This window comes from Dipodomys spectabilis, unplaced genomic scaffold (assembly GCF_019054845.1).
Source record: "Dipodomys spectabilis isolate Male_0828 unplaced genomic scaffold, ASM1905484v1 ptg000032l, whole genome shotgun sequence".
In the NCBI taxonomy this organism is placed as follows: Eukaryota; Metazoa; Chordata; class Mammalia; order Rodentia; family Heteromyidae; genus Dipodomys; species Dipodomys spectabilis.
The window spans coordinates 24,987,276-25,000,613 of record NW_024870709.1 but is presented as its reverse complement, the minus strand read 5'-3'; the positions used below and the strand labels follow the sequence as shown (position 1 = coordinate 25,000,613).

The window sequence follows — 13,338 nt, the reverse complement described above, 5'->3', positions numbered from 1 at the left end:
ATTGCTTGGTTTGCTTGCTTGGTTGGCATTCTACAACTTAAGCTTACCTTCTTGCTTGTTATTTGGAGATGGAGTCTCAGAGACTTTGCTGCCCAGGCTGGCTTTAAACCATTATTCACCAGATCTCAGTCTTCTGAGTAGCTAGGATTATAGGTGTGAGCCACTGGTGTCTGGCTTATTTTTATGACTTTTTTAAAAATTATATAATTTCTTATTTAAATAATTGTACAGTACAAAAGAATTTTAATTGAACATAGGATTTTATGACTACAGTACATCTTGATCAGTGTCATCCCTTCCATCATTTTCCTTTTTATGATTTTTTAAGTTAGTGTATATTTGTGAGGATTTCATTTTGACATTTCTGTACATTCATGCAATAGATTTAAATCAACCTCACCTCCTCTGTTATTTTCTCTTATTTACCTGCCCCCTTTTAAGACAATTTTAATAGGTCTCATTTTTGTATTTTTCTATATGTAAATAAACAGTTTCAAACATATTCATCCTCATTCATCCTCTCTGTTCCTACTTATTCCATGATACCTACTTCCACCAAATAGAGCCTGTTTTACTTTCCTGTCAATGTTTTTTTGTGTATGTGTTGTGTGTGTGTGTGTGTGTGCGCGCGCGCGCATGTGCATGCTTATGCATGTATGTGCATGTGCATGCACCAGTACTGGGGTTTTAAACTCATGACTTCTCATTCTTGCTCAGGTTTTTCACTCATGGGTGATGCTGTACCTCTAATCCATCTTTTTTTGCTGGTTAATTAGAGGTAGAGTCTCAAGGATTCTTCTACTTGGACTAGATTAAAATTGTAGTTCTAAACTATCAGTCTCCTAAATAGCTAGGATTATACGAGTGAGGTATTGATACTTGGCTTTAGTGTGTATTACTTGTATTAAGGTGGTTTTTTAAAAACACATGTTTAGGATATATCTTTTATTTATAATGTTTTGTCTTTAAATATTTTGGAAGGAGGGCTGGGAATGTGGCTTAGTGGCAGAGTGTTTGCCTAGCATGCATTTGATTCCTCATTACCACATAAATAAAAAAAGCCAGAAGTGACGCTGTGGCTCAAGTGGTAGTAGAGTGCTAGCCTTGAGCAAAAGAAGTTCTGGGACATTGAGCAGGCCCTGAGTTAGAGCCCCAGGACTGGGAAGGAAAGTAGTTTGTTGTCAGATATAACCTCTGATTAGCTAGACAGTACTTTGATAATATGGTCTGTAATCTGGATGATTATCTAAGTATTTAAGTATCTAAGTATTTTAAATCAAGACACAGATCAAAAACTGCTGACATTCAGATTTTTTTTTTTTGTCTCTTGTGGGGCTTGAACTTGGGGCCTAGATGCCATCCCTGACCTCTTTTTGCTCAAGGCTAGTGCTCTACTACTTTGAGCCACAGCACTACTTCTGGTTTTCTGGTGGTTAATTGGCAATAAGAGTGTCATGGACTTTCCTTCCCGGGGTGGCTTTGATTGTGGTCCTCAGATCTCAGCCTCCTGAGTGGCTAGGATTACAAGCATGAGCCACCAGCACCTGGCTTTTCAATAGTTATTTTAAAACGTAGAACTGAATCCGCATATCTAAATGTACTTACATTGACTTTAAAAGAGGATACTTTTTTTGGGGGGGGGGGGGGTTGGTCATGGGACTTGAACTCCTGGCCTAGGCACTGCCCACAACTCTTTTTTTTTTTTTTAAATTTTATTTTATTTTATTTGAGAACATACTGTACAGAGGGGTTACAATTACATGGGCAGGATAATGCATACATTTCTTACCAAGCATTGCAGCCTCCTCCTTTGTTTACCCTTCACCTCCCTTCCCAGCCTCCCCCCTTCCCCCCACCCAATCATACCCCCCTCCTCCCGCACACATCGACATTGTAAAGCTGGTTTTGACATGACATTTTGTGCTTCTCATTGTTGCAACAGGTCCACCTGAATCCTTAAACGACTTGTTTGTCCCCATCTCCTCCACATGTTATACTGACATCAAATATAGTGAAAGCGGGGGTTACACTGTGGGGGAGGGACATACAAAGCAACAAAGAAATAATCTTATAAATGCATTAGAAACACATGCATGAAAGAAACAAAAGCATTAAAATACATATTTAAGGGTTCGTTTTCCTAACATCACATTATCTGACCTTTTCCGCTTGACTCATACCTATACTAGATATTGCCCACAACTCTTTAGCTCAAGGCTAGTGTTCTACCACTTGAGCCACATCCGGCTTTTCTGGTGGTTTATTGGAGATAAGAATCTCAAAGACTTTCCTGCCCCAGCTGGTTTTGAACTGTGATCCTTGGATCTCAACCTCCTGAGTAGCTGGGATTATAGGCGTGAGCCACCTGCACCCAGCAGGATACTTCTTTTAAAAGTCATATAAAAGGAGTAATGAACTAGCTGTGGTAGTGCACATCTGTAATCTGAGGTACTGAGGAGGTGGAGATCAGCCTGGCAAGTTAGCAAGACCTAATCCCTACCCCCAACTGTGTGTGTGTGTGTGTGTGTGTGTGTGTGTGTGTGTGTATGGCACAAGCCCTAATCCCTACCCCCAACTGTGTGTGTGTGGCACAAGACCTAATCTCTACTCCCAACTCTGTGTGTGTGTGTATATGTGTGTGTGGGGGGGGGCACAAGACCTAATCTCTACCTCCAACTCTGTGTGTGTGTGTGTGTGTGTGTGTCATGTACCTGTCATTCTAGCTACATGGGAAGGGTAAGTAGGAAGATTACCAGATCGGCTTGGGTATAAATGTGAGACCCTATCCCCAAAATGGCTAAATCAAAAAAGTCTAGATTATGGCTTATGGGCCATACCACATGCCTGGAAGCACAAGGTCCTGAGTTCTAACCTCAATAGTGCTAAATAAATAAATAAAAGATTTATAACAATACTTTAATAATTTTTTTTCCTGTTCCGTTACTGAAGTCTAGCTATATAGAACATAATCTTAATTCACAAATTCATTTTTAGTTTTGTATCTGCTGACTCTGAGTAAATTGACTTGCCCATATAAATTAGAAATTGGGAATTATTCTTGATACTTTTTTCTTTATGCTATGTAGTCAGTCATTTGCCCATGTCTAGTTATTTTTAGATTTTCTAGGTTTTTAGGTTTTTCATATTTTCTGGATCTGTCTTTGCCAGATCTTTATTGCCATTTCCTCAGGATAAGCCCTAATAACTCTGTGCCATTATTACTGTGATAATAATTTGATTGGGCTTCCTGTGCACAGTCCTTTTTACTTTTATCATTCCTTATTTTTTATTTTTGTCTTTTTTATTGTAAAGGTAATGCACAGTGTCTGTTTTTGTATTGATTCTGAAAATCAAGTCTTACTTGTCACTCAGTTTGATATCTTTCTGTGTGTCTATCTGTGTGCCCTTGTCTTAGGGTGCTGTTGATAGCTCACTTGAATGTACAGTGCTGTTTTATGGATTGTGTGTTTTCTTATCTTGGAAGCAATCTCCTTTTTACTGATGTTTGTTTCTTTTGAATATTGAGTTCATAGTGTTTTGGGGAGCTTTGTTTGATTCTACCTTACATGTTTATAGTTGATTTATTTCTCTGTCTTGTTTAACAGCCTGTTCATGCTTTATAGCACTCATCACACTATATTATTTTGTTTCCCTGATAGTAACCTTCTTGCTTTTTATTTTTCCTTTTCCTAGATTAATGAAACAGATTTAGAGTCTCTTGAACTTACCAAAAATTGTATTTTTCCCTACGTATCTGTGGTTGATTTATAAGGTATATTTTGAATTATGTCATCAGAGACAAGAATGGATTTAAAAATCTTATTACAGTACCATAAACTACAATTTTAGAAAGCCATTAGATTAAACTTACAGAAAAATGAAATGAAATTAGTATTTGAGTCATTGTGTGTATATGTATGTGTGCTGTTTTGGGGGCTAAACTGGGCCTGGGCGCTGACCCTGATCTTTTTTGCTCAAGGCTACTGCTCTAACATTTGAACTATGGCTCTACTTCTAGCTTTTTTTGGTGGTTAAGTGGTGGTAAGAGTCTTACAGACTGGTTTTCTGCCTAGGCTGGTTTTGACCCATGATCCTCAGAGTTTAGTCTCCTGAGTAGCTAGAATTCTAGGCATGAACCACTGTTAATACCTTAACAGTTTTATTTATTTATTTATTTTGGTCTGTTGTGGGGCTTGAACTCTGGGCTTGGGCACTGTCTGTGAGCTCTTCAGCTTAAGGTGAGCACTCTACTTCTTGAGCCACAGCACCACTTCTGGTTTTCTTGTGGTTTTTATTGGAGATAAGAGTCTCACGGAGTTTCCTGCCTGGGCTGACTTTGAACTGTGTTCCTCAGATCTCAGCCTCGTGAGTAGCTAGAATTATAGGCGTGAGCTACTGGCGCCCAGTTTTTCAAAGTGTCCTCCCCTTTATGAAATACTTGAATCTCGTTATTCCCTTGCTGCATAAACAGATGGAACCTACAGCTTTAGAAATAAGTGTTCAGAAACATAATCAGAAAATTCCTGGCACAGTACTTTACAGGCCCACATACTTTGTGCTATATCTCACTGTACATTTCAAAACCTGTTTTTGCTTTAGTTAGTGTACTTGTCATACTTTGAAGTGTGATTTTATAATATTAGTGAACAAAGTTAATCAAATCTGCTGGGCAATGTTGGCTCACTCCTGTAATCCTAGCTACTCAGGAGGCTGAGATCTGAGGACCATGGTTCAAACCCTGCTCTGGTAAGAAAGGCCATGAGACTCTTATCTCCGATAAACCATTCAGAAAATCAGAAGTGGTGCTGTGGCTGAAGTGGTAGAGGGCTAGCCTTGACTTGAAAGAGCTGAGAGACAGAGTTCAAGCCCAGAGTCCAAGCCTCGTGAACGACAAAAAAAAAAAAAAAGTTAAATCTCTTGTGTATTACTTGCTGATACTGTTTATATAGTAAAGCAAATTGTATATATGTGTGAAATGACAACTTTTATTCTTTCCTTCCAGATTGAGGTATATGAAATGAAGTAAACACCTTTATTTACTTCAATTGCTAGTAGAAATTCTAAACATTTTAGCTTCTGGCAGTATAGGTATTAGGAATTTAGTTATTACTTTATAGATGTATATTCTTACAAGCCTGTTTCTTCAAGGTATCTAAAGTGGATATGCTGTCCATAGGTGATGGGAGGTACTTGTACTATGATATAAAGAGTTTTAAGTATATTCATTGCTAACTGATCATTTTATACTTTTTTTAAAAAGATTATTTTGATCAAGATTACAGAAGGTAAAAATATGATCATAGTGCACTATGTGAAAAATCAAATAAAAATAAAGCACTGTGTGAATGAGAAATTTATATTTGAGTAAAAACAAGTACTATGAAAATGAAAATGCTGTGTACTTACTATGTGCCAGGAATTGCACTAATTGCTTTAAATCTGTTATCTTTATTCAGTACTGTGTAAGGTAGATAATATATTTATCCTTTTAAAGATGATCTATGCTGATAAGGCAGAAGCCATGGTAAGTATTTTCTCAAGACTATACAGTTATTATATGGTGAAATCTAAATCTTAATCTGTGCTTGCCTGACTTCAGAGTCTTTGTTCTTAATCCCTGTCATACTGTTTTTCTTTACATTTTACCCCCTCTGAACTTTTGTCCTTCTCATCAGAAAAGTAATAGTTGGATGTTACTATGTATTTCCTTTTTTGTTTGTTTGTTTGTTTGTCAGTCATGGGGCCTGAACTCTGGGCCTGGGCACTGTCCCTCAGCGCTTTAGCTCAAGGCTAGTACTCTACCACTTGAGCCACAGCACCACTTCCAGCCTTTTCTGCTTATGTGGTGCTGAGGAATTGAACTCAGGGCCTCATGCATGCAAGGCAAGCACTCCACTACTGGGCCACCTTCTAGCCCCATACATATTTCTTATATTCTCTAGTTCATTAACTTTTGAAGATTCTACTTGTTCTTAGTTTTTTTCCTGTGGCATTTTTTCACATAGTAATAGAGTGTTTTCTAATGGAAAGAAAGATGTACTATTATATGCATACTGGGTTAATGTCTGGAATCAGAGGAACTTTAGAGACCCTTAAGGTACCTGGTATGTTAATGCAGCTTGGCATATAATCTTTTAAAGTGAATTTTGGTTCAATTTTGAATATTTTCTATTTTAGAGAAGACTCTTAGCTCTGGTTCAACTTATGTGGTATCATTTATTCTCTAAGTTTCTTTATTTTTTTCTCTTTCTTCAAAATCTAGCCGTTTTACAAACAATATAAAAAAGAGTATGGTCATTAGTTATTCATAAGACAGTTTGAACTCAGAAATAATCCCCTTTCTCACTGACATTTTTTGGTTGAGGTTTTTTTTTCAACTTTGTATAGAGCTAGTCTGCTGTTGTCTCCAACTCCCCTATTTTGTAGAAAAAACTTATTTTAGAAACTCAACATTTGAAAACATTTAAGTTAGACTTTCAGGTATTTAAACATGGATACTAAATTGACAGTTGACAACTGAGTTATCAACTTAATGTATCAGATTTTTTCATCTCTCAAAAATGTTTTCTTTACACTAAACTATTTATTTGGAAAAAAATAATCCAGCCAGGTGCCTGCCATTCACGCCTGTAATCCTAACTACTCAGTAGGCTGAGAACTGAGAATTGCAGTTCAAAGATATCCCGAGCAGGAAAGTCCCTGAGACTCTTATCTCCAATTAACCACCAGAAAACTGGAAGTGGTGCTGTGGCTCAAGTGGTAGAGCCCTTGTCTTGCACTGAAGAGCTCAGGGACAGCACCCAGGCCCAGAGTTCAAGCCCCATGACTGACCAAAACAAAAAAAAAAAAAATCCAAACATAAGCAAAATTCTCTCTTGCTTCTTTCCTAATATTTTTTCTTATACTGATTCATTTCAGAGCAGTAGTATAAGATCAGATAAAATAAGTATTTCCCCAATTCTTCCAATCCTAGCATCTATCTATTTATCTTTCTATCTATCTAGTGTGTAGTCCTGAGGCTTGAACTCAGAGCTAGGCACCCTTTCTGAGCTCTTATGCTCATAGCTAGTGCTCAACCATTTGAGGCACAGCTTCACTTCTGGTTTTTTGGTGGTTAATTGGAAATGATAGTCTCACAGACTTTTCTCCCCAGACTGTCTGAACTGTTATCCTCAGATCTCAACCTCTTGAGTAGCTTAGTATTATTGACATAAGCACCAGTGCCTGGCTTCAATCTAGCATTTTAAAGGTTACTTATGTCAGGCAGCAAGTTCATAAAGCAGACAATACTACATGGGATGGATCCTCAGACATTTCCTATTAGCTTTGTTTTTAGATCATACATACTATTTAATCGGTGTAGGACTTTTTTGTGGTAGTTATGCTAGATGTGTATATTGTTAGCAGTTTCTTGAAGTAGCTATAGAAAAGTTCAGTTATGTTATATGGAATCTTTTTTTTTTTTTTTTTGTCGGACGTGGGGCTTGAACTCTGGGCCTGGGCGCTGTCCCTCAGCTCTTCAGCTCAAGGCCAGCGCTCTACCACTTGAGCTACAGCTCCACTTCCGGTTTTCTGGTGGTTTATTGGAGATAGGAGTCTCACGGTCTCTCCTGCCCCGGCTGGCTTTGAACCGCGATCCTCAGATCTCAGCCTCTCCTGAGTAGCTAGGATTACAGGCATGGGCCACCAGCGCCCGGCATATGGAATCTTTTTAAAGTTAGCATTAAGGATATGGAGTTATGGAATAAAACAAAACTCCAAACAATAATGGTTCCGGTTCTTCCATTAGTAAGAGCTATTTAAACTTTTCTGAGCTTTGGTTTTTCTATCTTTAAATAGAAAACTTTAAAGTTCTTGGGCTGGGAAGGTGGCTCAGTGGTAAAGTGCTTGCCTTGCATGCATGAGGTCCAGGTTTCGATTCCTCAGCACCACATAAGCAGAAAAAGCCAGGAGTGGTGCTGTGGCGCAAGTGGTAGAGCACTAACCTTGAGCTAAAGAGCAGAGGGACAAGTGCCCAGGTCCAGAGTTCAGGCCCCATGACTGACCCCCCCCCCAAAAAAAAAAAAAAACCACAGTTCTCCTGAGGTCCTGTTTTTTGTTGTTGTTGTTTTTTTTTGCCAGTCATGGAGTCTGAGCTCTGAGCCTGAGTGCTGTCCCTCAGCTCTGCAGTTCAAGGCTAGCACTCTACCACTTGAGCCACAGCACTACTTCTGGCTTTTTCTGCTTATGTGGTGCTGAGGAATTGAACCCAGGGCCTCATGCATGCAAGGCAAGCACTCTACCACTGAGCCACCTTCCCAGCCCAGGTCCTGTGTTTTATACTGTCTGGAACATAGCAGAAAAAAAAATCCCATAATGTAGCAAAAATAAACAGGAGACCTCTGAGTACTACAACAAACAACAAATTTCAATGGTTTTCATATTTTTACTCAAAAGTACTCTGGCTTTTTTAAAGTATATCTATTGTTTCCATAGGGTATCAATAAAGTAGTACTAGCCTTTTATTGATAATAGTCAAGTTATTAAGTAAAGAAGAAAGAGACAGGACCACTTTAAAAATATAATACCTAGCCATACTTATTACCGAGCATCTGTAATCCTGCCTGACCCTTTTCCCGCAGGGAGGTGAGGCAGGCCCAAGAGATTGAAGCCAGTTTAGGCAACACAAAGACCATCTCTTAAAAAAAATTTTACACACACACCCCACAATAGTGAGAGCAAAAAAAACCCAGAACAAAACCTGCATAACAAAACAACAAGAACCCTCAGTAATTTGACTAGACCAGTCAATTTTAAGAATCAACTAGTGCTACCCAGGAGGCTGATATCTGAGGATCACAGTTCAAAGCCAACCCAGGCAAGAAAGTCTGTAAGATATTATCTCCTATAAATTACCTCTCAACAAGCTGGAAGTGGACTCTGGCTCAAGTGGTAGAGTCCTAGCCTTGAGCAAAAGAAGCTTAGGGAAGTACTCAGGCCCTAAGATCATGCCCCAAGACAGGTACCCCTCCTCCCTAAAATTCTGGAGATCAAACCTGGGCCTTGTAGATGATAGGCAAATAGTGATCTTGAGTGCATCATTGTAATATAGCCAAGTACATCACTGTTGTTCATAACAGCAACTGATTAACTAAGCAAATAGGATACTTCTTCATTTTAAGAATATACCAGGCTTATGTACTACATTTGATATAGGCCCACCAATTTAAAGAAGTCTGGAGCTTTTAAGAAATACATTTTAGTTGGGTACTGGTGGCTCATGCCTGTAATCCTAGCTACTCAGGAGGCTGAGATCTGAGGATCATGGTTCAAAGCCAGCCCGGGCAGGACCAAAAATAAATAAATAAATGCACTTTAACTAACTTTTCTTTCTTTTTGTCAGTCATGGGGCTTGAACTCTGGGCCTGGGCGCTGTCCCTCAGCTCTTCACCTCAAGGAGAGCACTCTACGGCTTCAGACACAGCACCACTTCCGATTTTCTAGTGGTTTATTGGAGATTAGAGTCTCACGGAGTTTCCTGCTCAGTCTGGGAACCGTGATCTTCAAATCTCAGCCTCCTGAGTAGTTAGGATTACAGGCGTCAGCCACCAGCGCCCGGCTGCACTGTAATTTTCTAAACATTTAACTTATTGACTCTTTGCTCGATATTACTGTAATGTTAAGTATATACACTATTACCATGATATTAGTTGTTTCATTTGTGTAATGTGGTACTGCCATAAACACAATCTGAACACCTTTTTTCTTGGCTGTAGCATTTGTTATTTGCCAAATGTTAAGGATCTTTCTGTTTGAAAAGACAAAGATTTCTTGAATTTTAGTGACCTATGTTTTTAATTAGAACTGGAAAAAGAGAAGCTTTTTTTTATGTGTGAAATCTAGTGAAAAACTTCAAGCACTTTAATAGCATTCATGATTTACTGTAATAATATGCTAGTGCCATAAGAAACAAGTACTTCTAGAAACAAAAAGATTGTATTTATTCAAAAATTTTGAGTATTCATGTGTTGATTTCCAGGGTAGTATGGTTCTAATAGCTTACTTGTGCTAAAATGACAATATTTGAAAATACAGCTTCCTAGAGTACATTTTTCTTAAACTGAAAACTCTGGTGCAGTATGGTATTTGTTATTCTGTATGACAGGATACCCAAAGTTACGTTGACGAATGTCCTGGGAACAGAGTTAGGAAGAAAATACATAAAGAGCCCACCTGTAACTGAGGCCAGTTTGAGTGATCCAGATAACCTGAAATCAGAGCAACTTTCTTCATCATCTGATGACAGCCTAGAATCTCGTCAAACTCTAACTCCTCACAAGACGTACTTTTTATCTGAAAGGTATGTTTAGAGATATCTTTACTCAAAATATTCTCTTGAACCACAGATATGTTATTGGCTAAACATGAGGTAAATTGTGCTATGATGTCTAGCAGTGTGTGTGTGTGTGTGTGTGTGTGTGTGTGTGTGTGTGTGTGTGTGTGTGTGTGTGTGTGTGTGTGTGTGTGTGTGTGTGTGTGTGTGTGTGTGTGTGTGTGTGTGTGTGTGTGTGTGTGTGTGTGTGTGTGTGTGTGTGTGTGTGTGTGGTTTTGGTCCTGGGGCTTGAACTCAGGATCTAGACACTGTACCTGAGCATGTTTGGCTCAAGGCAGTTACTCTATCACTTGAGTAACAGTGCCACTTCTGGCCTTTTCACTATTTGTTTCTCCTTTATTATCTATAAGCTCTGTAAGGAGAGATATCATATCTTTTTCATTCATAGCCAGTGGTTAGCTCAATAAAAACTGAATTTTGTACACTTAGGTTAATTTTTTTTTATTTTTTGTCGGTTGTAGGGCTTGAACACTGAGCCTGGGTGCTGTCCCTGAGCTCTTCAGCTCAAGGTGAGCGCTCTACCACTTGAGCCACAGCGCCACTTCTGGTTTTTGGGTAGTTAATTGGAGATAAAAGTCTCATGGATTTTCCTGCCCAGGCTGGCTTTGAACCATGATCCTCCTGTAGTTAGGATTACAGGCTTGAGCCATTGGCATCTGGCTAGGTTAATGTTTTTACATTTAAACTTGAGTTTCAGTTTCCTGAATTGTAAAGAAAGTAGTGATTTTGAATGTTCTTTATACCTCACTATTTTATTCTCTCTTTTAAATCTCACGTGAGAATTTCTTGTGTATCTAAAATATACAGATGAAAATGTTCTTAGTAGTTCATTCAAGACTAAAAGCCTCCAACAAATTAAGAGATAGGAATTCCTTAATATGATAAAGAGCATCTACAAAAAGTCAACAGCAAAAGATGGAAAAAGACCAAATAATGTTGCTTTTGAGAGAACAAAACGATTTCTTCATCCTCTCATCACTTCTTCTCCATACTACTTCCACTTCACTACTAGTAATTGGCTGGATGTTCTAGCCAAGGAAATGAAAGTGAAAATGTCCTTAGTCGAGATACTTTTTATGTTTCTGTGGAATGCAAATGACATCAGGACTCTTCATGCTATGCTATTAGTAAAAAGTAGTACTATTTTTTTTTTTTTTCCCAGAGCTGAGGACCAAACACAGGGCCTTGCACTTGGCCAGGCAGGTATGCTTCCACTGAGCTAAATCCCTAGCCCCCAAATATGTCTATGGTGAGGATGCTATAGCACTATCAAATTCTAATCTTTATTTTTCAGACTTTATACCAATCTGGGACTAAACAGTGATAGTAATAACAGGTAAAACTTTAGCTCTTAGCTGGGCACCAGTGTCTCATGTTGTAATTCTAGCAACTCAGAAGACAGAGATCTTCAGGATTAAGATTTGAAAGCCACCCCAGGCAGAAAAGTCTGTGAAACTCTTTTTTTTTTTGGGTCCAGTTGTGGGGCCTGAATGCTGTCCCTCAGCTCTTCAGCTCAAGGCTAGCGCTCTACCACTTGAGCCACAGCACCACTTCTGGCTTTTTTCTTTTTGCTTATGTGGTGCTGAAGAATTGAACCCAGGGCCTCAGACAAGCGCTCTACTACTGAGCCACCTTTCCAGCCCCTGTGAAACTCTTATCTCCAGTTAACTAGCAAAAAGCAGGAGGTGGTAGAGTACTTGCCTTGAGTGAAAAACTAAGGGAGACAGAGTTAAGAACAACCATCAGTGATAACATGAATCAAAAACATGCATGTATTTAAACTCCAATTGTCTTAACTTCACGGACAGATTTTTCTAAAATTGATTGTAAGTAAACAAGCTTGCAAAAATATACTCTAAATAATTTTAAGGATTTTTTTTTGTTTCTTGGTGGTATAATCCTTGCTCAAATTTTTCATCACAGTCCCATGATAGCACACAAGCGTCTCGTGCAACACCTGTCTGTAATTCTGCTTTATGTACAAGGCAGATGGTCTCCCATAGGGCTGAATGGGGCTTCATTATTCTGCATTAATGATAGCTGCTGTTATATTTGGCACAGATAAAACATACAGTGTTCAACGATCTTGTATAGTAGCTTTGTACTGAGTATGTTCATAATGACTTCTATAATTAATCACCTAGTTGTGGCAAACAGGTGATCCTGGGCATGGCTAGTATCTCATTACATTTTTTGGCATAAGATTGCCATGCACCACCATGAGAATCTTAGGCATCAAGCAGTCAGGAGGCTGCATGGCGTATTTAATGGATTAAGGTATCCTGGATTTGATTGTCAGAAGCAGAAGTGGATAGAGTAGGGGGGAAATTGCTACTGTACAACCATGGGATCTGATGAAGAGATGCTTCAGGGTCAGATATAATTCAGTAATATTTCATTGCATGTGTATACTTATGTTTTGTTGATCTGTTCATTTGCTGACAGACACTTGGGTTGATTTATTTTCCCTACTATTATGAAAAATAACAAACACGGATATATAGTATTTGCTTATGTCTGTTTTAAATTCTTTTAAATTTGTATCAGAAAGTAGAATTTGTGGATTATATGGCAATTTTTTTTTTTTTTTGGGTCCAGTCATGGGGTCTGAACTCTGGGCCTGGGCGCTGTCTCTCAGCTCTTCAGCTCCAGGCTAGTGCTCTACCACTTGAGCCACAGCGCCACTTCCAGCTTGTTTTTCTTTTTGCTTATGTGGTGCTGAGGAATCGAACCCAGGGCCTCGAGCATGCAAGGCAAGCACTCTACCACTGAGCTACCTTCCCAGCCCTATGGCAATTTTTTTTTGAGGAAATGCCATACCCATTTTTATAGTTCTGTATTAATCTGTCCATATCATCTAGATTATACAATTTATTGTCATCAATCTGTTCTTAGTATTGTCTTGTAGTCCTATTAATTTTTGTTGTATCCATAGTAACATCTTCATTTTATTTTTATTTTAATAA

General features: G+C 38.7%; 1 protein-coding gene across 3 annotated transcripts in view; it reads left to right on the top strand.

The window, feature by feature from the left end:
- The window catches only part of Senp7 (SUMO specific peptidase 7), a 101,071-nt gene that overhangs the window by 37,074 nt on the left and 50,659 nt on the right, over positions 1–13,338 (top strand). For all 3 annotated transcript variants that reach the window (XM_042676892.1, XM_042676893.1, XM_042676891.1), the window contains one exon: positions 10,145–10,339. In XM_042676892.1, coding sequence (XP_042532826.1) covers positions 10,145–10,339 — 195 coding nt within the window. The remainder of the gene's footprint in view (positions 1–10,144; positions 10,340–13,338) is intronic.